The sequence below is a fragment of the Leptodactylus fuscus genome, chromosome 1 (assembly GCF_031893055.1).
Source record: "Leptodactylus fuscus isolate aLepFus1 chromosome 1, aLepFus1.hap2, whole genome shotgun sequence".
Lineage (NCBI taxonomy): Eukaryota > Metazoa > Chordata > Amphibia > Anura > Leptodactylidae > Leptodactylus > Leptodactylus fuscus.
In genome coordinates this window covers 23,994,267-24,018,622 of record NC_134265.1, presented here as the reverse complement: position 1 = coordinate 24,018,622, position 24,356 = coordinate 23,994,267, and the positions used below count along the sequence as shown (strand labels likewise).

General features: G+C 40.8%; 1 protein-coding gene across 2 annotated transcripts in view; it reads left to right on the top strand.

The window, feature by feature from the left end:
* Positions 1 to 24,356, top strand: part of ONECUT2 (one cut homeobox 2) — a 63,461-nt gene that overhangs the window by 20,612 nt on the left and 18,493 nt on the right. The window contains exon 2 of one of the 2 annotated variants that reach the window (XM_075268599.1): positions 23,369 to 23,398. The exons of the other annotated variant lie outside the window; for it this stretch is intronic. Coding sequence (XP_075124700.1) covers positions 23,369 to 23,398 — 30 coding nt within the window. The remainder of the gene's footprint in view (positions 1 to 23,368; positions 23,399 to 24,356) is intronic. 2 annotated transcript variants of the gene reach the window in all.

Here is a 24,356-nt window from a genome sequence, read left to right as displayed (position 1 = left end):
TCTATGTCTGTAAGCATTCTTAGTTTGCAGCAATCTTTACAAACCTGCCTAAAACCTTTTCGGAATACTGTATAATGTACAATAGTGTAATTTGGAATTGGGGTCATTTGTAGGATGAAAGTGACGTTTGGGTCGTTGACTATTTACTGAAGCATTTAGTATAATGATCAATTATGGGGGAGGTGGAAGTCGTTGCCTACGGTGGAACATCAGTATTCATTCATCATGTCGGGGTCATTGGTGCTGGGGCAGAGGGAGATTTATACAATAAATATACAGAATATTACCCTGTCATCAGTTCTTGCCCAATGCTTTTGGATTTGGTCAATGGTTTACCTTTTTGATTTTCTACCAATTGCTCAATTGCATTGTAAAGAGCAAAAAAGCATTAAAGGATCTTCCCAGGGACGTAAATGTATGGAAATATGTAGACAATCAAAAGTTAAACATTATTGCAAATATATATAATGAAAACATTTGCAAAAGTTTTATAGATTTTCTCTGACCATCTTAGTGGTGGCGTCTTTTGTCTGGATAGCTTGCCAATGAATACGATTTTCTATGGTCTGGGTCTTGTCAGAAACCCGGTCATGATGTCCTTATTGTGGTCAGGTTATCTTCTCATACATGTAATGTCCTCCTGATAACCAGCCATGATGTCCTTATTGTGGTCAGGTTGTCTTTTCATACATGTAGTGTCCTCTCCTTATAACCAGCCATGATGTCCTTATTGTGGTCAGGTTATCTTCTCATACATGTAATGTTCCTCCTGATAACCAGCCATGATGTCCTTATTGTGGTCAGGTTATCTTCTCATACATGTAATGTTCCTCCTGATAACCAGCCATGATGTCCTTATTGTGGTCGGGTTATCTTCTCATACATGTAGTGTTCTCCTTATAACCAGCCATGATGTCCTTATTGTGTCCAGGTTATCTTCTCATACATGTAGTGTCCTCCTGATAACCAGCCATGATGTCCTTATTGTGGTCAGGTTATCTTCTCATACATGTAGTGTCCTCTCCTTATAACCAGCCATGATGTCCTTATTGTGGTCAGGTTATCTTCTCATACATGTAGTGTCCCCCTGATAACCAGCCATGATGTCCTTATTGTGGTCAGGTTATCTTCTCATACATGTAATGTCCTCCTGATAACCAGCCATGATGTCCTTATTGTGGTCGGGTTATCTTCTCATACATGTAGTGTCCTCCTGATAACCAGCCATGACGTCCTTATTGTGGTCAGGTTATCTTCTCATACATGTAGTGTCCCCTCCTGATAACTAGCCATGATGTCCTTATTGTGGTCAGGTTATCTTCTCATATATGTAGTGTCCTCCTGATAACCAGCCATGATGTCCTTATTGTGTCCGGGTTATCTTCTCATACATGTAGTGTCCTCCTGATAACCAGCCATGACGTCCTTATTGTGGTCAGGTTATCTTCTCATACATGTAGTGTCCTCCTGATAACCAGCCATGATGTCCTTATTGTGGTCAGGTTATCTTCTCATATATGTAGTGTCCTCCTGATAACCAGCCATGATGTCCTTATTGTGTCCGGGTTATCTTCTCATACATGTAGTGTCCTCCTGATAACCATCCATGATGTCCTTATTGTGGTTGGGTTATCTTCTCATACATGTAGTGTCCTCCTGATAACCAGACATTATGTCCTTACTGTGGTCGGGTTATCTTCTCATACATGTAGTGTCCCCTCCTGATAACCAGCCATGATGTCCTTATTGTGGTCAGGTTATCTTCTCATACATGTAGTGTCCTCCTGATAACCAGACATTATGTCCTTACTGTGGTCGGGTTATCTTCTCATACATGTAGTGTCCCCCTGATAACCAGCCATGATGTCCTTATTGTGGTCAGGTTATCTTCTCATACATGAAGTGTCCCCCTGATAACCAGTCATGATGTCCTTATTGTGGTCGGGTTATCTTCTCATACATGTAGTGTCCTCCTGATAACCAGCCATGACGTCCTTATTGTGGTCAGGTTATCTTCTCATACATGTAGTGTCCCCTCCTGATAACCAGCCATGATGTCCTTATTGTGGTCAGGTTATCTTCTCATATATGTAGTGTCCTCCTGATAACCAGCCATGATGTCCTTATTGTGTCCGGGTTATCTTCTCATACATGTAGTGCCCTCCTGATAACCAGCCATGACGTCCTTATTGTGGTCAGGTTATCTTCTCATACATGTAGTGTCCCCTCCTGATAACCAGCCATGATGTCCTTATTGTGGTCAGGTTATCTTCTCATATATGTAGTGTCCTCCTGATAACCAGCCATGATGTCCTTATTGTGGCCAGGTTATCTTCTCATACATGTAGTGTCCTCCTGATAACCATCCATGATGTCCTTATTGTGGTTGGGTTATCTTCTCATACATGTAGTGTCCTCCTGATAACCAGACATTATGTCCTTACTGTGGTCGGGTTATCTTCTCATACATGTAGTGTCCCCTCCTGATAACCAGCCATGATGTCCTTATTGTGGTCAGGTTATCTTCTCATATATGTAGTGTCCTCCTGATAACCAGTCATGATGTCCTTATTGTGGTCGGGTTATCTTCTCATACATGTAGTGTCCTCCTGATAACCAGCCATGATGTCCTTATTGTGGTCAGGTTATCTTCTCATACATGTAGTGTCCTCCTGATAACCAGCCATGATGTCCTTATTGTGGCCAGGTTATCTTCTCATACATGTAGTGTCCTCCTGATAACCAGACATTATGTCCTTACTGTGGTCGGGTTATCTTCTCATACATGTAGTGTCCTCCTGATAACCAGCCATGATGTCCTTATTGTGGTCAGGTTATCTTCTCATACATGTAGTGTCCTCCTGATAACCAGCCATGATGTCCTTATTGTGGTCGGGTTATCTTCTCATACATGTAGTGTCCTCCTGATAACCAGCCATGATGTCCTTATTGTGGTTGGATTTTCTTCTCATACATGTAGTGTCCCTGCCTGATAACCTGTCTACAATAAGGACATCATGGCTAGGTTTCTGACAATTCCCAGACAATAGAAACTTCCTTCATAATTATTAGATGTAGAGTTTGTTAGATATTTAGAAGTATAGGAATCAATCACTAGATTTTTAAGGCATTAGAGGATCTCATTTGTGATGGAGCTGGAATAGGAGTCAAAATTGGGCTGTAGAAAAGTAGACGAGTCTACGGATTCCTCAGCCCTGCCAGTGATCATCTGGTAGCAGCTAATGGAGAACATGTGCATGACTCAGTGTGCATATGTGTGTAGAAGCCGGTAAAAATCCCTGTTTACGTCTCCCGTTGAAGGTGTTTTGGCACCTCCTACCCACCATCAATCAAAACCAGTACTAGATCTGCGAAAATGAAGGATAGTCCAATGATAGAACTGGAATTCTGGAAGACGATAGTTATAGAGTCAGGAATCTGGAGCTGAATGAAAGTCATCTTGATAGTGCTGGGACTTCCGCTGTTAGAGAGGAGAAAGCGCTGCTTCACTAACCATGAAATCTCGGGGATCTAGCAATGAAAACAAATAAGCCGTAGAGGAAGTGTGCTATGACCATGAGAGCTTTATGACTACGGAGCGCTCGCTGGATGTTTTCTGGTATCAGGTTAGATATGTGTAACCGATCCACAGATTTATTGAGAATTTCTATATTGGTGTCAGGAAGGATTATCTTTCTTATGTCATAAAGACAAATTCTCTTCATTTTGAATTGGATTTAGTTCTTTAAAAAATTCAAAGTCATTGTAACTGTATCCGATTGTTAGAGAAAACAATCCCTTTGTCATTGGACTGGCAGAAACGGGAGTAGGCCTAATAAACATTTACATAAAGAGTCATTTCTACAATATCTGCATAGTCTTGGCTATCATGTCTAATGAAAGGGAGAGACCACCAGCTCAGGTTAGCTTCCTGCCCCTACTCGATGGATACAGAGCACCGGCGCTGAACTACTGCTTTCCCCAGACCCCACACCCTATAATTGGAAAGGAAGTACTGCATAAAGTAGGCCTTTCACCACCTCCACCAAGTATCCATTCGGTTTCCGATGCAACTGGAATTTTTTCTCTAGCCCCCACCATTCCTGAGCAATCAGTGTTGTTAGTTTTAGCACCAAATATGCTTATTAAGCTCTCTACTGTCAGGTAGGTGGTCTTAGACTGCTCCAACCCAGGATGGCCCCCTGACACTAGAGAGCCTAATTAACATATTGGGTGCTGAAAATATCAGTACCCAATACTCAGGATTGGTGGGGACTGGAGAGAAAATTCCAACTGGCTGTAATCAATGGAGCAGCACCTATTTCCGGAAGTTTCTACAGTGGTTGTAGTCTGCTCCTATTCAAGTAATTGGTGTGTGCAGCCCCTCCACGGCATAGTGGTGGTTGTGAGGAATTGCAGCACCATGCTGATTTGAAGAGCCTGCGTCCACTCCCCATCCCCGAAATGCTGATCTTCCTAGGGTCTGGGTGTCGGACCCCAAAGATTGCATACAGACGACCTAGCCTGTAGATAGGTCATCAGTGTGAAATATATATTACGGGATGGAAAGCCCCTTTAAGGGTGATGTTAGGGACCAATAGGCCGTCTCCGGTCTCCTCCATTTCCTGACGCGGTGTCCGGCCCTTTCGTATACAAACATGATAAGGAGATGTTTTCCTTGGTGGCTTAAATTGCCCTTGTTGGGTCGGTTTTCGATGAAGTCTTACAATTACTGTAGATTTGGTCACATGTTCTATCAACCGCGTAATAGTCCCCCCCCCCCTTCATTATTTCTGACGGTTGCTCAATAATGTAAACGCTTGCATGTTTTATTTCGCCCCACAAGAATGGTTCCGTTCAATAACCTGATGGCGCTCTTGGTTTAGATGCCCCCTCCCCCCACATCGCGTCGTCTGCAGCCGGCTGAATATTGCTCTAATTGAGCAATCAGATTAGGTTAATTACTCCTCACTTTTACACAATGGCGGCTATCTCATTGTAATTCCTGCACTCCAATCAATTCCATTAAACCTCATTTTTTGTGGTTCGGGCAGATCTCCCTGCAGATATCGTAGACGTAGTCCTGACCTGGACTGCTCGGAAAAATGTATAAAGAAACTGAATGTCTGCAGATGTAAAGCGAATGCTGGAAGGGGCATTGTCAAGTGATGGAAGTGTAGCGTTTATCTGCAAATTGTGCAAAAATAGTGGAAATACAAAGGGTCCTTTTCTACCAGGTCTATTCATACAGTGACACAAACAATATGGCAGCCATTACAATGATAACATGCTGCAGCATAATACAGCATGTAACTCAGGGTCAGTACAGGATAAGTAATGTAATGTATGTACACAGTGACTGCACCAGCAGAATAGTGAGCGCAGCTCTGGAGTATAATACAGGATGTAACTCAGGATCAGTACAGGATAAGTAATGTAATGTATGTACACAGTGACTGCACCAGCAGAATAGTGAGTGCAGCTCTGGAGTATAATACAGGATAAGTAATGTAATGTATGTACACAGTGACTGCACCAGCAGAATAGTGAGTGCAGCTCTGGAGTATAATACAGGATGTAACTCAGGATCAGTACAGGATAAGTAATGTAATGTATGTACACAGTGACTGTACCAGCAGAATAGTGAGCGCAGCTCTGGAGTATAATACAGGATGTAACTCAGGATCAGTACAGGATAAGTAATGTAATGTATGTACACAGTGACTGTACCAGCAGAATAGTGAGTGCAGCTCTGGAGTATAATACAGGATATAACTCAGGATCAGTACAGGGTAAGTAATGTAATGTATGTACACAGTGACTGTACCAGCAGAATAGTGAGTGCAGCTCTGGAGTATAATACAGGATGTAACTCAGGATCAGTACAGGATAAGTAATGTAATGTATGTACACAGTGACTGTACCAGCAGAATAGTGAGTGCAACTCTGGAGTATAATACAGGATGTAACTCAGGATCAGTACAGGATAAGTAATGTAATGTATGTACACAGTGACTGTACCAGGAGAATAGTGAGTGCAGCTCTAGGGTATAATACAGGATGTAACTCAGGATCAGTACAGGATAAGTAATGTAATGTATGTACACAGTGACTGTACCAGCAGAATAGTGAGTGCAACTCTGGAGTATAATACAGGATGTAACTCAGGATCAGTACAGGATAAGTAATATAATGTATGTACACAGTGACTGTACCAGCAGAATAGTGAGTGCAGCTCTGGAGTATAATACAGGATGTAACTCAGGAACAGTACAGGATAAGTAATGTAATGTATGTACACAGTGACTGTACCAGCAGAATAGTGAGTGCAGCTCTAGGGTATAATACAGGATATAACTCAGGATCAGTACAGGATAAGTAATGTAATGTATGTACACAGTGACTGTACCAGCAGAATAGTGAGTGCAGCTCTGGAGTATAATACAGGATATAACTCAGGATCAGTACAGGGTAAGTAATGTAATGTATGTACACAGTGACTGTACCAGCAGAATAGTGAGTGCAGCTCTGGAGTATAATACAGGATGTAGCTCAGGATCAGTACAGGATAAGTAATGTAATGTATGTACACAGTGACTGTACCAGCAGAATAGTGAGTGCAGCTCTGGAGTATAATACAGGATGTAACTCAGGATCAGTACAGGATAAGTAATGTAATGTATGTACACAGTGACTGTACCAGGAGAATAGTGAGTGCAGCTCTAGGGTATAATACAGGATGTAACTCAGGATCAGTACAGGATAAGTAATGTAATGTATGTACACAGTGACTGTACCAGCAGAATAGTGAGTGCAGCTCTGGAGTATAATACAGGATATAACTCAGGATCAGTACAGGGTAAGTAATGTAATGTATGTACACAGTGACTGTACCAGCAGAATAGTGAGCGCAGCTCTGGAGTATAATACAGGATGTAACTCAGGATCAGTACAGGATAAGTAATGTAATGTATGTACACAGTGACTGTACCAGCAGAATAGTGAGTGCAGCTCTGGAGTATAATACAGGATGTAACTCAGGATCAGTACAGGATAAGTAATGTAATGTATGTACACAGTGACTGTACCAGCAGAATAGTGAGTGCAGCTCTGGAGTATAATACAGGATATAACTCAGGATCAGTACAGGGTAAGTAATGTAATGTATGTACACAGTGACTGTACCAGCAGAATAGTGAGTGCAGCTCTGGAGTATAATACAGGATGTAACTCAGGATCAGTACAGGATAAGTAATGTAATGTATGTACACAGTGACTGTACCAGGAGAATAGTGAGTGCAGCTCTAGGGTATAATACAGGATGTAACTCAGGATCAGTACAGGATAAGTAATGTAATGTATGTACACAGTGACTGTACCAGCAGAATAGTGAGTGCAGCTCTGGAGTATAATACAGGATGTAACTCAGGATCAGTACAGGATAAGTAATGTAATGTATGTACACAGTGACTGTACCAGCAGAATAGTGAGTGCAGCTCTGGAGTATAATACAGGATGTAACTCAGGATCAGTACAGGGTAAGTAATGTAATGTATGTACACAGTGACTGTACCAGCAGAATAGTGAGCGCAGCTCTGGAGTATAATACAGGATGTAACTCAGGATCAGTACAGGATAAGTAATGTAATGTATGTACACAGTGACTGTACCAGCAGAATAGTGAGCGCAGCTCTGGAGTATAATACAGGATGTAACTCAGGATCAGTACAGGATAAGTAATGTAATGTATGTACACAGTGACTGTACCAGCAGAATAGTGAGTGCAGCTCTGGAGTATAATACAGGATGTAACTCAGGATCAGTACAGGATAAGTAATGTAATGTATGTACACAGTGACTGTACCAGGAGAATAGTGAGTGCAGCTCTAGGGTATAATACAGGATGTAACTCAGGATCAGTACAGGATAAGTAATGTAATGTATGTACACAGTGACTGTACCAGCAGAATAGTGAGTGCAGCTCTGGAGTATAATACAGGATGTAACTCAGGATCAGTACAGGATAAGTAATGTAATGTATGTACACAGTGACTGTACCAGCAGAATAGTGAGTGCAGCTCTGGAGTATAATACAGGATATAACTCAGGATCAGTACAGGGTAAGTAATGTAATGTATGTACACAGTGACTGTACCAGCAGAATAGTGAGCGCAGCTCTGGAGTATAATACAGGATGTAACTCAGGATCAGTACAGGATAAGTAATGTAATGTATGTACACAGTGACTGTACCAGCAGAATAGTGAGTGCAGCTCTGGAGTATAATACAGGATGTAACTCAGGATCAGTACAGGATAAGTAATGTAATGTATGTACACAGTGACTGTACCAGCAGAATAGTGAGTGCAGCTCTGGAGTATAATACAGGATATAACTCAGGATCAGTACAGGGTAAGTAATGTAATGTATGTACACAGTGACTGTACCAGCAGAATAGTGAGTGCAGCTCTGGAGTATAATACAGGATGTAACTCAGGATCAGTACAGGATAAGTAATGTAATGTATGTACACAGTGACTGTACCAGGAGAATAGTGAGTGCAGCTCTAGGGTATAATACAGGATGTAACTCAGGATCAGTACAGGATAAGTAATGTAATGTATGTACACAGTGACTGTACCAGCAGAATAGTGAGTGCAGCTCTGGAGTATAATACAGGATGTAACTCAGGATCAGTACAGGATAAGTAATGTAATGTATGTACACAGTGACTGTACCAGCAGAATAGTGAGTGCAGCTCTGGAGTATAATACAGGATATAACTCAGGATCAGTACAGGGTAAGTAATGTAATGTATGTACACAGTGACTGTACCAGCAGAATAGTGAGCGCAGCTCTGGAGTATAATACAGGATGTAACTCAGGATCAGTACAGGATAAGTAATGTAATGTATGTACACAGTGACTGTACCAGCAGAATAGTGAGTGCAGCTCTGGAGTATAATACAGGATGTAACTCAGGATCAGTACAGGATAAGTAATGTAATGTATGTACACAGTGACTGTACCAGCAGAATAGTGAGTGCAGCTCTGGAGTATAATACAGGATATAACTCAGGATCAGTACAGGGTAAGTAATGTAATGTATGTACACAGTGACTGTACCAGCAGAATAGTGAGCGCAGCTCTGGAGTATAATACAGGATGTAACTCAGGATCAGTACAGGATAAGTAATGTAATGTATGTACACAGTGACTGTACCAGCAGAATAGTGAGTGCAGCTCTGGAGTATAATACAGGATATAACTCAGGATCAGTACAGGGTAAGTAATGTAATGTATGTACACAGTGACTGTACCAGCAGAATAGTGAGTGCAGCTCTAGGGTATAATACAGGATATAACTCAGGATCAGTACAGGATAAGTAATGTAATGTATGTACACAGTGACTGTACCAGCAGAATAGTGAGTGCAGCTCTGGAGTATAATACAGGATGTAACTCAGGATCAGTACAGGATAAGTAATGTAATGTATGTACACAGTGACTGCACTAGCAGAATAGTGAGTGCAGCTCTGGAGTATAATACAGGATAAGTAATGTAATGTATGTACACAGCGACTGTACCAGGAGAATAGTGAGTGCAGCTCTAGGGTATAATACAGGATGTAACTCAGGATCAGTACAGGATAAGTAATGTAATGTATGTACACAGTGACTGTACCAGCAGAATAGTGAGCGCAGCTCTGGAGTATAATACAGGATGTAACTCAGGATCAGTACAGGATAAGTAATGTAATGTATGTACACAGTGACTGTACCAGCAGAATAGTGAGTGCAGCTCTGGAGTATAATACAGGATATAACTCAGGATCAGTACAGGGTAAGTAATGTAATGTATGTACACAGTGACTGTACCAGCAGAAAAGTGAGTGCAGCTCTGGAGTATAATACAGGATTCAACTCAGGATCAGTACAGGATAAGTAATGTAATGTATGTACACAGTGACTGTACCAGCAGAATAGTGAGTGCAGCTCTGGAGTATAATACAGGATGTAACTCAGGATCAGTACAGGATAAGTAATGTAATGTATGTACACAGTGACTGTACCAGCAGAATAGTGAGTGCAGCTCTGGAGTATAATACAGGATGTAACTCAGGATCAGTACAGGATAAGTAATGTAATGTATGTACACAGTGACTGTACCAGGAGAATAGTGAGTGCAGCTCTAGGGTATAATACAGGATGTAACTCAGGATCAGTACAGGATAAGTAATGTAATGTATGTACACAGTGACTGTACCAGCAGAATAGTGAGCGCAGCTCTGGAGTATAATACAGGATGTAACTCAGGATCAGTACAGGATAAGTAATGTAATGTATGTACACAGTGACTGTACCAGCAGAATAGTGAGTGCAGCTCTGGAGTATAATACAGGATATAACTCAGGATCAGTACAGGGTAAGTAATGTAATGTATGTACACAGTGACTGTACCAGCAGAATAGTGAGTGCAGCTCTAGGGTATAATACAGGATATAACTCAGGATCAGTACAGGATAAGTAATGTAATGTATGTACACAGTGACTGTACCAGCAGAATAGTGAGTGCAGCTCTGGAGTATAATACAGGATGTAACTCAGGATCAGTACAGGATAAGTAATGTAATGTATGTACACAGTGACTGCACCAGCAGAATAGTGAGTGCAGCTCTGGAGTATAATACAGGATAAGTAATGTAATGTATGTACACAGCGACTGTACCAGGAGAATAGTGAGTGCAGCTCTTGGGTATAATACAGGATGTAACTCAGGATCAGTACAGGATAAGTAATGTAATGTATGTACACAGTGACTGTACCAGCAGAATAGTGAGCGCAGCTCTGGAGTATAATACAGGATGTAACTCAGGATCAGTACAGGATAAGTAATGTAATGTATGTACACAGTGACTGTACCAGCAGAATAGTGAGTGCAGCTCTGGAGTATAATACAGGATATAACTCAGGATCAGTACAGGGTAAGTAATGTAATGTATGTACACAGTGACTGTACCAGCAGAAAAGTGAGTGCAGCTCTGGAGTATAATACAGGATTCAACTCAGGATCAGTACAGGATAAGTAATGTAATGTATGTACACAGTGACTGTACCAGCAGAATAGTGAGTGCAGCTCTGGAGTATAATACAGGATGTAACTCAGGATCAGTACAGGATAAGTAATGTAATATATGTACACAGTGACTGTACCAGCAGAATAGTGAGTGCAGCTCTGGAGTATAATACAGGATGTAACTCAGGATCAGTACAGGATAAGTAATGTAATGTATGTACACAGTGACTGTACCAGGAGAATAGTGAGTGCAGCTCTAGGGTATAATACAGGATGTAACTCAGGATCAGTACAGGATAAGTAATGTAATGTATGTACACAGTGACTGTACCAGCAGAATAGTGAGTGCAACTCTGGAGTATAATACAGGATGTAACTCAGGATCAGTACAGGATAAGTAATATAATGTATGTACACAGTGACTGTACCAGCAGAATAGTGAGTGCAGCTCTGGAGTATAATACAGGATGTAACTCAGGATCAGTACAGGATAAGTAATGTAATGTATGTACACAGTGACTGTACCAGCAGAATAGTGAGTGCAGGTCTAGGGTATAATACAGGATATAACTCAGGATCAGTACAGGATAAGTAATGTAATGTATGTACACAGTGACTGTACCAGCAGAATAGTGAGTGCAGCTCTGGAGTATAATACAGGATGTAACTCAGGATCAGTACAGGATAAGTAATATAATGTATGTACACAGTGACTGTACCAGCAGAATAGTGAGTGTAGCTCTGGAGTATAATACAGGATGTAACTCATGATCAGTACAGGATAAGTAATGTAATGTATGTACACAGTGACTGTACCAGCAGAATAGTGAGCACAGCTCTGGAGTATAATACAGGATGTAACTCAGGATCAGTACAGGATAAGTAATGTAATGTATGTACACAGTGACTGCACCAGCAGAATAGTGAGTGCAGCTCTGGAGTATAATACAGGATGTAACTCAGGATCAGTACAGGATAAGTAATGTAATGTATGTACACAGTGACTGTACCAGCAGAATAGTGAGTGCAGCTCTGGAGTATAATACAGGATGTAACTCAGGATCAGTACAGGATAAGCAATGTAATGTATGTACACAGTGACTGTACCAGCAGAATAGTGAGTGCAGCTCTGGAGTATAATACAGGATGTAACTCAGGATCAGTACAGGATAAGTAATGTAATGTATGTACACAGTGACTGTACCAGCAGAATAGTGAGTGCAGCTCTGGAGTATAATACAGGATGTAACTCAGGATCAGTACAGGATAAGTAATGTAATGTATGTACACAGTGACTGTACCAGGAGAATAGTGAGCGCAGCTCTGGAGTATAATACAGGATGTAACTCAGGATCAGTACAGGATAAGTAATGTAATGTATGTACACAGTGACTGCACCAGCAGAATAGTGAGCGCAGCTCTAGGGTATAATACAGGATGTAACTCAGGATCAGTACAGGATAAGTAATGTAATGTATGTACACAGTGACTGTACCAGCAGAATAGTGAGTGCAACTCTGGAGTATAATACAGGATGTAACTCAGGATCAGTACAGGATAAGTAATATAATGTATGTACACAGTGACTGTACCAGCAGAATAGTGAGTGCAGCTCTGGAGTATAATACAGGATGTAACTCAGGATCAGTACAGGATAAGTAATGTAATGTATGTACACAGTGACTGTACCAGCAGAATAGTGAGTGCAGCTCTAGGGTATAATACAGGATATAACTCAGGATCAGTACAGGATAAGTAATGTAATGTATGTACACAGTGACTGTACCAGCAGAATAGTGAGTGCAGCTCTGGAGTATAATACAGGATGTAACTCAGGATCAGTACAGGATAAGTAATATAATGTATGTACACAGTGACTGTACCAGCAGAATAGTGAGTGCAGCTCTGGAGTATAATACAGGATGTAACTCAGGATCAGTACAGGATAAATAATGTAATGTATGTACACAGTGACTGTACCAGCAGAATAGTGAGTGCAGCTCTGGAGTATAATACAGGATATAACTCAGGATCAGTACAGGGTAAGTAATGTAATGTATGTACACAGTGACTGTACCAGCAGAATAGTGAGCGCAGCTCTGGAGTATAATACAGGATGTAACTCAGGATCAGTACAGGATAAGTAATGTAATGTATGTACACAGTGACTGTACCAGCAGAATAGTGAGTGCAGCTCTGGAGTATAATACAGGATATAACTCAGGATCAGTACAGGGTAAGTAATGTAATGTATGTACACAGTGACTGTACCAGCAGAATAGTGAGTGCAGCTCTGGAGTATAATACAGGATGTAACTCAGGATCAGTACAGGATAAGTAATGTAATGTATGTACACAGTGACTGTACCAGCAGAATAGTGAGTGCAGCTCTAGGGTATAATACAGGATATAACTCAGGATCAGTACAGGATAAGTAATGTAATGTATGTACACAGTGACTGTACCAGCAGAATAGTGAGTGCAGCTCTGGAGTATAATACAGGATGTAACTCAGGATCAGTACAGGATAAGTAATGTAATGTATGTACACAGTGACTGTACCAGCAGAATAGTGAGTGCAGCTCTAGGGTATAATACAGGATATAACTCAGGATCAGTACAGGATAAGTAATGTAATGTATGTACACAGTGACTGTACCAGCAGAATAGTGAGTGCAGCTCTAGGGTATAATACAGGATGTAACTCAGGATCAGTACAGGGTAAGTAATGTAATGTATGTACACAGTGACTGTACCAGCAGAATAGTGAGTGCAGCTCTGGAGTATAATACAGGATGTAACTCAGGATCAGTACAGGATAAATAATGTATGTACACAGTGACTGTACCAGCAGAATAGTGAGCACAGCTCTGGAGTATAATACAGGATGTAACTCAGGATCAGTACAGGATAAGTAATGTAATGTATGTACACAGTGACTGTACCAGTAGAATAGTGAGCGCAGCTCTGGAGTATAATACAGGATGTAACTCAGGATCAGTACAGGATAAGTAATGTAATGTATGTACACTGTGACTGCACCAGCAGAATAGTGAGCGCAGCTCTGGAGTATAATACAGGATGTAACTCAGGATCAGTACAGGATAAGTAATGTAATGTATGTACACAGTGACTGCACCAGCAGAATAGTGAGTGCAGCTCTGGAGTATAATACAGGATATAACTCAGGATCAGTACAGGATAAGTAATGTAATGTATGTACACAGTGACTGTACCAGCAGAATAGTGAGTGCAGCTCTGGAGTATAATACAGGATGTAACTCAGGATCAGTACAGGGTAAGTAATGTAATGTACACTCACCGGCCACTTTATTAGGTACACCATGCTAGTAACAGGTTGGACCCCCTTTTGCCTTCAGAACTGCCTCAATTCTTCGTGGCATAGATTCAACAAGGTGCTGGAAGCATTCCTCAGAGATTTTGGTCCATATTGACATGATGGCATCACACAGTTGCCGCAGATTTGTCGGCTGCACATCCATGATGCGAATCTCCCGTTCCACCACATCCCAAAGATGCTCCTCTATTGGATTGAGATCTGGTGACTGTGGAGGCCATTGGAGTACAGTGAACTCATTGTCATGTTCAAGAAACCAGTCTGAGATGATTCCAGCTTTATGACATGGCATTGCATTATCCTGCTGAAAGTAGCCATCAGATGTTGGGTACATTGTGGTCATAAAGGGATGGACATGGTCAGCAACAATACTCAGGTAGGCTTTGGCGTTGCAACGATGCTCAATTGGTACCAAGGGGCCCAAAGAGTGCCAAGAAAATATTCCCCACACCATGACACCACCACCACCAGCCTGAACCGTTGATACAAGGCAGGATGGATCCATGCTTTCATGTTTTTGACGCCAAATTCTGACCCTACCATCCGAATGTCGCAGCAGAAATCGAGACTCATCAGACCAGGCAACGTTTTTCCAATCTTCAATTGTCCAATTTCGATGAGCTTGTGCAAATTGTAGCCTCAGTTTCCTGTTCTTAGCTGAAAGGAGTGGCACCCGGTGTGGTCTTCTGCTGCTGTAGCCCATCTGCCTCAAAGTTCGATGTACTGTGCGGCGTTCAGAGATGCTCTTCTGGCTACCTTGGTTGTAACGGGTGGCTATTTGAGTCACTGTTGCCTTTCTATCAGCTCGAACCAGTCTGGCCATTCTCCTCTGACCTCTGGCATCAACAACGCATTTCCGCGCACAGAACTGCCGCTCACTGGATGTTTTTTCTTTTTCGGACCATTCTCTGTAAACCCTAGAGATGGTTGTGCATGAAAATCCCAGTAGATCAGCAGTTTCTGAAATACTCAGACCAGCCCTTCTGGCACCAACAACCATGCCACGTTCAAAGGCACTCAAATCACCTTTCTTCCCCATACTGATGCTCGGTTTGAACTGCAGGAGATTGTCTTGACCATGTCTACATGCCTAAATGCACTGAGTTGCCGCCATGTGATTGGCTGATTAGAAATTAAGTGTTAACGAGCAGTTGGACAGGTGTACCTAATAAAGTGGCCGGTGAGTGTATGTACACAGTGACTGTACCAGCAGAATAGTGAGTGCAGCTCTGGAGTATAATACAGGATGTAACTCAGGATCAGTACAGGGTAAGTAATATAATGTATGTACACAGTGACTGTACCAGCAGAATAGTGAGTGCAGCTCTGGAGTATAATACAGGATGTAACTCAGGATCAGTACAGGATAAGTAATGTAATGTATGTACACAGTGACTGTACCAGGAGAATAGTGAGCGCAGCTCTAGGATATAATACAGGATGTAACTCAGGATCAGTACAGGATAAGTAATGTAATGTATGTACACAGTGACTGTACCAGCAGAATAGTGAGCGCAGCTCTGGAGTTCATGTAGTGTATATAACTCTGTATCTCCTGTAAAATGTTGGTGAATGATGGACATAAGCTTTAAGTTAGTTTTATTTTGCCGCACAGGTCCTCAGTTCCTCACCTGAGCTGTATATCAGATATGAGACAGGACTTGCTTAGGGTTGGAGGTGTGAATGACGTTGCTGTCAGATATAACATAATGTATATGGGGATGTATATCGGCCTTCGCAGTAATACACACGTGCCATAGCCAGCCATGACAATGTGTTTATTCGTATCCTCAGTCAGATAGCTTCTTGTTACATAATGGTTTTGTACACAGCGGACTACTTAACCTGATTTATATTGATCTCAATTGCTCTGGGTTATGCATACTTAATTCAGAGAGGTAATCAGATTGATTGTAGGGCCCAGTTTTACAGATCATACCAACATACAAATCCACATGGCTTCCCTAATGAAATGATATCACAAGTGCAGCACTCCATCTTTCCCTCCTATCCATTGCAGGGCTATGTCTTCTTCTATTGTGTTAAATTCTGCTGACCCAGCGCATTTCTTATGGGGTGGGGGAGGGGCGTCACGTGTTTTCTTGTACACACGCTAAGCACATTGCTATGTTATCACTCACATGAAAACCAAAGAAGCTTCTCTCTGGCAGTCTATAAAGACGGAGATACTTTGATTAATTACCCATTACGGTAACCAAGCTAAATGCTTTACCGATGATTGTTCCAGAATGCTGCCATTTACTGATCCCCTCCCCCGCTGGATAAACACACAGATAGATAGATAGATAGATAGATAGATAGATAGATAGATAGGAGATAGATAGATAGATAGATAGATGATAGATAGATAGATAGATAGATAGATAGATAGATAGGAGATAGATAGATAGATAGATAGATAGATAGATAAATGATAGATAGATAGATAGATAGATAAATGATAGATAGATAGATAGATAGATAGGAGATAGATAGATAGATAGATAGATAGATAGATAGGAGATAGATAGATAGATAGATAGATAGATAGATAGATGATAGATAGATAGATAGATAGATAGGAGATAGATAGATAGATAGATAGATAAATGATAGATAGATAGATAGATAGATGATAGATAGATAGATAGATAGATAGATAGATAGATAGGAGATAGATAGATAGATAGATAGATAGATAGATAGATAGGAGATAGATAGATAGAAGATAGATAGATAGATAGATAGATAGATAGATAGGAGATGGATAGATAGATAGATAGATAGATAGATAGATAGATAGATAGGAGATGGATAGATAGATAGATAGATAGATAGATAGGAGATAGATAGATAGATAGATAGATAGATAGGAGATAGATAGATATGAGAGAGATAGATAGATAGATAGATAGATAGATAGATAGATACATAGATAGATAGATAGGAGATAGATAGATAGAAGATAGATAGATAGGAGATTGATAGATAGATAGATAGATAGATAGATAGATAGATAGATAGATAGATAGATAGATAGATAGGAGATAGATAGAAGATAGATAGGAGATTGATAGATAGATAGATAGATAGATAGATAGATAGATAGATAGATAGATAGGAGATAGATAGATAGATAGATATATAGATAGATAGATAGGAGATGGATAGATAGATAGATAGATAGATAGGAGATAGATAGATAGATAGATAGATAGGAGATAGATAGATAGATAGATAGATAGATAGATAGAAGATAGATAGATAGATAGATAGATAGGAGATTGATAGATAGATAGATAGATAGATAGATAGAAAGGAGATAGCTAGACACGTACAGATTGTAGGCATGCATAGGTTAGACACATGGAACTATATGTCTAAAGCCTTATAAAGCAACCCGAATTTTAATCTTTCCTGAAGAATTTACATTTCTCAATGTATATTATAGAATAGCGTAATACGAAATATAATGTAGTATTCTGCAATATATAGTAATATAGTATAGGGTAGAATAATGTGACGTTACATAGTATAATGTGGCCTAATATAATACACTATAATATAGTATATCGTAATGAAGTATAGTATTATACAGTATACTAGAACATAATGTAACATACATTATAGGATATTATATAATATAGCGCAGCATAGTGTATTATATTGCTGAGCAGTATCGCATAGTGTTGTATTGTGTCACTTACTATAATAGAGCGCAGCATAACAACATAATACAGTATAATATAATATAATGTAATAAAGTGTAATATGTTATATAATATAGCTCAGCGTAATATAACATACATAACATAATGTAATGTTGTATTGTGTAGCTTACTATAATGTAGTACAGTGTAACAGTATGCTATAGCATAGTATAAGGTAACACGATACAGTATAGCATATCATATTATAGTATAATATAATGAAATATAAGATGTAAAATAATATACCGTTGTATAAAATATAATAACACGCAGCATAATATAATGTAATATTGTTTTGTGTGGCTTATTATAATATAATATGGTATAGTATAATGTCACATGGTCCAGTATAGCATATCAGATTATAGTATAATATAACATAATATAATGAAATATAATATGTCATATAATTTACCATCGTATACAGTAACATATAGTAATATGTAACAATATAATGTAATATTGTTTCGTGTGGCTTATTATAATATAATATGGTATAGTATAATGTCACATAATCCAGTATAGCATGTCAGAGTATAGTATAATTATAATATAAAATATAATGTTGCATAGTGTAATATACTGTATAATGTAATGGTGTATTCTATAGCATACTATCATGTCCTACAGCAGCACAATATAATATGGTATAGTATAATGTAACTTGATACAGTGTAATATAGTATAATATAGTATAATTCTAGGTTGGGCACGATCCCATAGACTGATGGGCCACTGGTACGACGGTAGAATGCAGTATACTAATATGGATATTGAGTCTATGGCCTAAATTTGGACTGGAAAACTTGGATAATGATGATAGAATCCTTAAAGGGGCTGTCCAGTTTAGAAAACCCTTTGTCATATACCTTATTAGTGAATTCTGACTTAATAGAGGGGGTCCCCTGTTCAGGAGGACATTTATTGGTTACAAAGAGTGTCTCTCTCCCTGGAGGACCTGTCCTCTCCGATGTCATACAGACAGTACATTCATGTGAATGGACACTGTGTAATACCGCATATCTCCTGGGGTGGTGCTGCAGGGAAATTAAACACTTAGTGTCTTATTTCTTTTTAGATGAAAGCTAACCACAGGGGGTCCAAGCAGGAGGACACTTTGTGAATGGTATATTGTCAAGGACCCTTCCATCAAGTAGGATGGCCTAATCCCGTGAGGAGGCTGGTCCGCTACATCCCTTCCATCAAGTAGGGATACTCTTAAAGAGTTTGTCCAGTATTTGGACAAATCCCAGAAGTGGTCGGGGTAGGTGTAACATAGAAAAGAAATCATGCTCACCTGTCCCTAGTGCCCAGATGTCCGTCACTGCTGTCCATTCGGTGAGTGCCATGCCTTCACCGCTAGAAGTCCTGAGCCACATGTGGCCGCTGAGGCCTTAGCAATGGCTGGAAAGGTCCTAGTGACGTCACTCTCATACGGCCAAAGGCCCTCTACTGACCTCAGTGGTCAAATGTGGTGCAGGACTTTCAGGGGTGAAGGCATGGTGTGTGCTTGATTGGTCAGAAGTGGGATTTGACTAGTTCCTAGACAACCCCTTTAAGTGGAGAACCCATTCAATGGCAACCATCCTGCACCAATTTTTGATTTTTGAAGTATGACACATGAATTTGTGTATTATGTTGTATCAGATTTATTTCACTGGCTTGACTTTCAATGATGAGAAAGCCTTTTACGGGGTGACCCACAAGGTCCTGTATGTGCGCGTCCCATATGTTAGACTGCTGATGCGGTCACTTTACATTTAGCTGTGAAAGGTTTACGCCTTCACAATATTTTAAAGCCATCTAATAAAGAGGCCCCCCGCAGCCTTGAGAGCATTTGCACCACCACATACAGTGATTTATTAATAGTAATGGGCATCCACGGGCCGGCTCTTCCTGGAAGCTGCACGCAATTATTAACGACTTTCCATATATACGTCCGTGGTGCAATCTCCCCGCCCACTCCCCGTCCTCTCACTGTCATCTTATAGCCATAAATCAATCTGGCCAGCTACGGCGTGAGCGCCTTCCAAAAGCTCAAGTCAAATGAGGTGATATATCAGGCCGAGGAGACGCCAGCAACGTGGGCAAAAACAATCTCATCGTTCCTTTATCATGGAAATATTAAGCATACATTGTTAGCTATGCAATAAGGGCAGTCTGTTGTTCCCTGTTATCAGTCTCTTCAGTCAAAGGAAATCCAAAAAATTGTCGATCGCTATGATCGCTGCTTTGACTTTGACCTTGGAATGGGTTCCTATAAGCAAAACCGTAGGCGTGAGGATCCAGTCCCTTATCATATGGAGTTATTGTGTATGGAGTAGATCTACCACAATAGAGGGTCCTACTTGTAGGGGCCCCTGTTGGGGACATTATTGTCCATCGCAGTGAATGGGAGATATATAGACAACTAAGACCACTCATAAAGGGCTCGTGCACATGACAAAGACATGGACATACACTGAACAATGACCTGCAGAGACCATAGGGTCTGTACTACAATGGGCAATGGTCCACCATTTGGTACCACTGTATGGCGCCCTATTCTACTGGTTGACTTATCTGCTGTATGGAACATTATTTTAGTTAAAGACGACCTTCCACCAAATTTGCAACTTCAGTTTGTTGCATCCTTCAATAGACACCGTGCCAAAGGTTTCAGCATAGTTGCAAATTTTTCTCTATCTTCTACCACTCCTGAGCAATTATTGCAGTTGATTTTGGTGCCTAGTATGCTGCTTAGGCTCTCTACTGTCAAGTGGGTGGCGTCAGACAGGAACAGGCAAGGGGGCGTGACACAGCTCAGTCAGAGGTGGAAACTATCAGAGAGTTCAAAGTCCCATACCTATGGCAGGAAACACAGTGGCTCAGTGGTTAGCACTGCCGCCTTGCAGCGCTAGAGTCCTGGGTTTGAATCCTGCCAGGAATAACATCTGCACGGAGTTTGTATGTTCTCCCTGTGTTTGCGCGGATTTCCTCCCATACTACAAAGGCATATTGATAGGAGAAAAATGTACGTTGTGAGAACTATATGGGGCTCACAATTTACAAAAAAAAAAAATCCCATCCCTCTTACCATTCCTGTTTGACACCACCCACTTGACAATAGAGAGCCTAAGTAGCATACCAAAAGCTAAAACTAACTGAACTAATTGCCCAGGAATAGTCTTGAGAAAAAATGGTATGAGTAGATGGTATGGTAGAAGTAGGTGGAATGGTAGAAGTAGGTGGTATGGTATGGTAGAAGTAGGTGGTATGGTAGAAGTAGGTGGTATGGTAGAAGTAGGTGGTATGGTAGAAGTAGGTGGTATGGTATGGTAGAAGTAGGTGGTATGGTAGAAGTAGGTGGTATGGTAGGAGTAGGTGGTATGGTAGAAGTAGGTGGTATGGTAGAAGTAGATGGTATGGTATGGTAGAAGTAGGTGGTATGGTAGAAGTAGGTGGTATGGTAGAAGTAGGTGGAATGGTAGGAGTAGATGGTATGGTAGGAGTAGGTGGTATGGTAGTAGTAGTTGGTATAGTAGGAGTAGATGGTATGGTAGAAGTAGATGGTAGGGTAGGAGTAGGTGGTATGGTAGAAGTAGATGGTAAGTAGAAGTAGGTGGTATGGTAGAAGTAGATGGTATGGTAGAAGTAGATGGTATGGTAGAAGTAGGTGGAATGGTAGGAGTAGATGGTATGGTATGGTAGAAGTAGGTGGTATGGTATGGTAGAAGTAGGTGGAATGGTAGGAGTAGATGGTATGGTAGAAGTAGGTGGAATGGTAGGAGTAGATGGTATGGTAGAAGTAGATGGTATGGTAGAAGTAGATGGTATGGTAGAAGTAGGTGGTATGGTAGAAGTAGATGGTATGGTAGAAGTAGATGGTATGGTAGAAGTAGGTGGAATGGTAGGAGTAGATGGTATGGTAGGAGTAGGTGGTATGGTAGGAGTAGGTGGTATGGTAGAAGTAGGTGGTATGGTAGGAGTAGGTGGTATGGTAGGAGTAGGTGGTATGGTAGGAGTAGGTGGAATGGTAGGAGTAGGTGGTATGGTAGAAGTAGGTGGTATGGTAGGAGTAGGTGGTATGGTAGGAGTAGGTGGTATGGTAGAAGTAGGTGGTATGGTAGGAGTAGGTGGAATGGTAGGAGTAGATGGTATGGTAGAAGTAGAAGGTATGGTAGAAGTAGATGGTATTGTAGAAGTAGGTGGTATGGTAGAAGTAGGTAGTATGGTAGAAGTAGATGGTATGGTAGAAGTAGATGGTATGGTAGAAGTAGATGGTATGGTAGAAGTAGATGGTATGGTAGAAGTAGGTGGAATGGTAGGAGTAGATGGTATGGTAGGAGTAGGTGGTATGGTAGGAGTAGGTGGTATGGTAGAAGTAGGTGGTATGGTAGGAGTAGGTGGTATGGTAGGAGTAGGTGGTATGGTAGGAGTAGGTGGAATGGTAGGAGTAGGTGGTATGGTAGAAGTAGGTGGTATGGTAGGAGTAGGTGGTATGGTAGGAGTAGGTGGTATGGTAGAAGTAGGTGGTATGGTAGGAGTAGGTGGAATGGTAGGAGTAGATGGTATGGTAGAAGTAGAAGGTATGGTAGAAGTAGATGGTATTGTAGAAGTAGGTGGTATGGTAGAAGTAGGTAGTATGGTAGAAGTAGATGGTATGGTAGAAGTAGATGGTATGGTAGAAGTAGATGGTATGGATGGTATAGTTACTCATTGCACTAATCACTCCTGAAACAGTTCTACATGATGGCAGCGCTTTATGTAAATTATTTCATTTTTTAATATGGTCTTATAGGGGGTTGTCCATGATTTTTTTTTTATCTATGGTCTATCCATAAATATCTGATCAGCTGTTTAGAGATATCTCCAGTCTGTGCCCCGTATAGTGGCCAGGTAATAACACCTCCAAATGGGTAATTTGGGGGCCCCCCATTGATCAGATATTTATGGACTATTCCAAATCACCAATGTTGAGATCTCTTGTCTCCATGATTTAGACCTTATTACAATTTGTGCCCAGGTTATAAATCGTCCAGAATTCTTCTAAATTTGAAGAAATGATAGGTCCCCCTGGAGGTCGATGACCTTTATCTTCTATATATCCTTCAAGGCAATGTGAATTTTACAAAAACTAGAAGTAACCCCTAGAATGTAAGATAATATGTCGTATATTCACAGTAAAACACGTTTTAATGCTATTTCTTTTCTTTCCATATTTGTACTTGATGTTACTACGCAGCTCCAGAATTCTCCAGTTTCATGAAATCCTGTAAGTGCCCGTTCTTATACTTCCAGGCTTTTGTATTTGGTGTATACGTATGTTTTGGATGGGACATGACTGGCACTTGTGGCCTTTCCGAATCTCTTTGACATAGTGTGTCTCTGGTGGGGCGGTAATGGTACTCATTGAGGAGATCCCGGTGGTGTATGGGGTCTTAGGGGTGGTGCTTCATGGGAAGAATATGCAAATGAGCTCTACTCCAGAAGGATGAAAACTGTCTCTTCGGTGCCACCTATAGGTCATTGTGCGACCATTTAAAGAGCCATTGACTTCCATGGGGGTAGAGGGCGGCAATAGAGAGACAGCGTTCTTCCTTTTAGAAAAGAGTGAATGCGTGAAATTTTCTACGGCTAAGTTCACATCTGCGCCGGAGTCTCCCATTATAGTCCATGGGGGGTCTGTTGGGGTCCATGTGTGAGCGCTATATTAGCGGTCTGCCTCTCCATTGTTCTGATCCTCCGACTTACTAGGACAACAGAAAGGCAATGCTTATGGCAGCTAATGGGGAAGGCTTATTAAACTGTCTAAAAGAAAAACGGAGACGTCTTAGGTGTCCATAGCGGCCAATCACAATGCAGCTTTCATTTTTAGGACCATAAAGCAAACTGTAAGCTGTGCTCTGATTGGTTGCTATGAGCCGTAAAGGGTGTTTTACTTTTAGACCAGTATAATAAATCTGCACAATGGAGGAGTGGGAACAATTACCCGTAGCAAGCACCATATAATAGGAGTCATTCATTGCTTGCTATAGACAACTGCTCCAGTAGGTGCTAAGGTATAACTGTAGTGTAATAGTCTTCATAAATCATGAGCATGTGGTTATATATAGATGTGTCTATATACCCAGATCTATCTATCTATCTATCTATCTATCTATCATCTATCTATCTATCTATCTATCTATCTATCTATCTATCTCCTATCTATCTATCTATCTATCTATCTA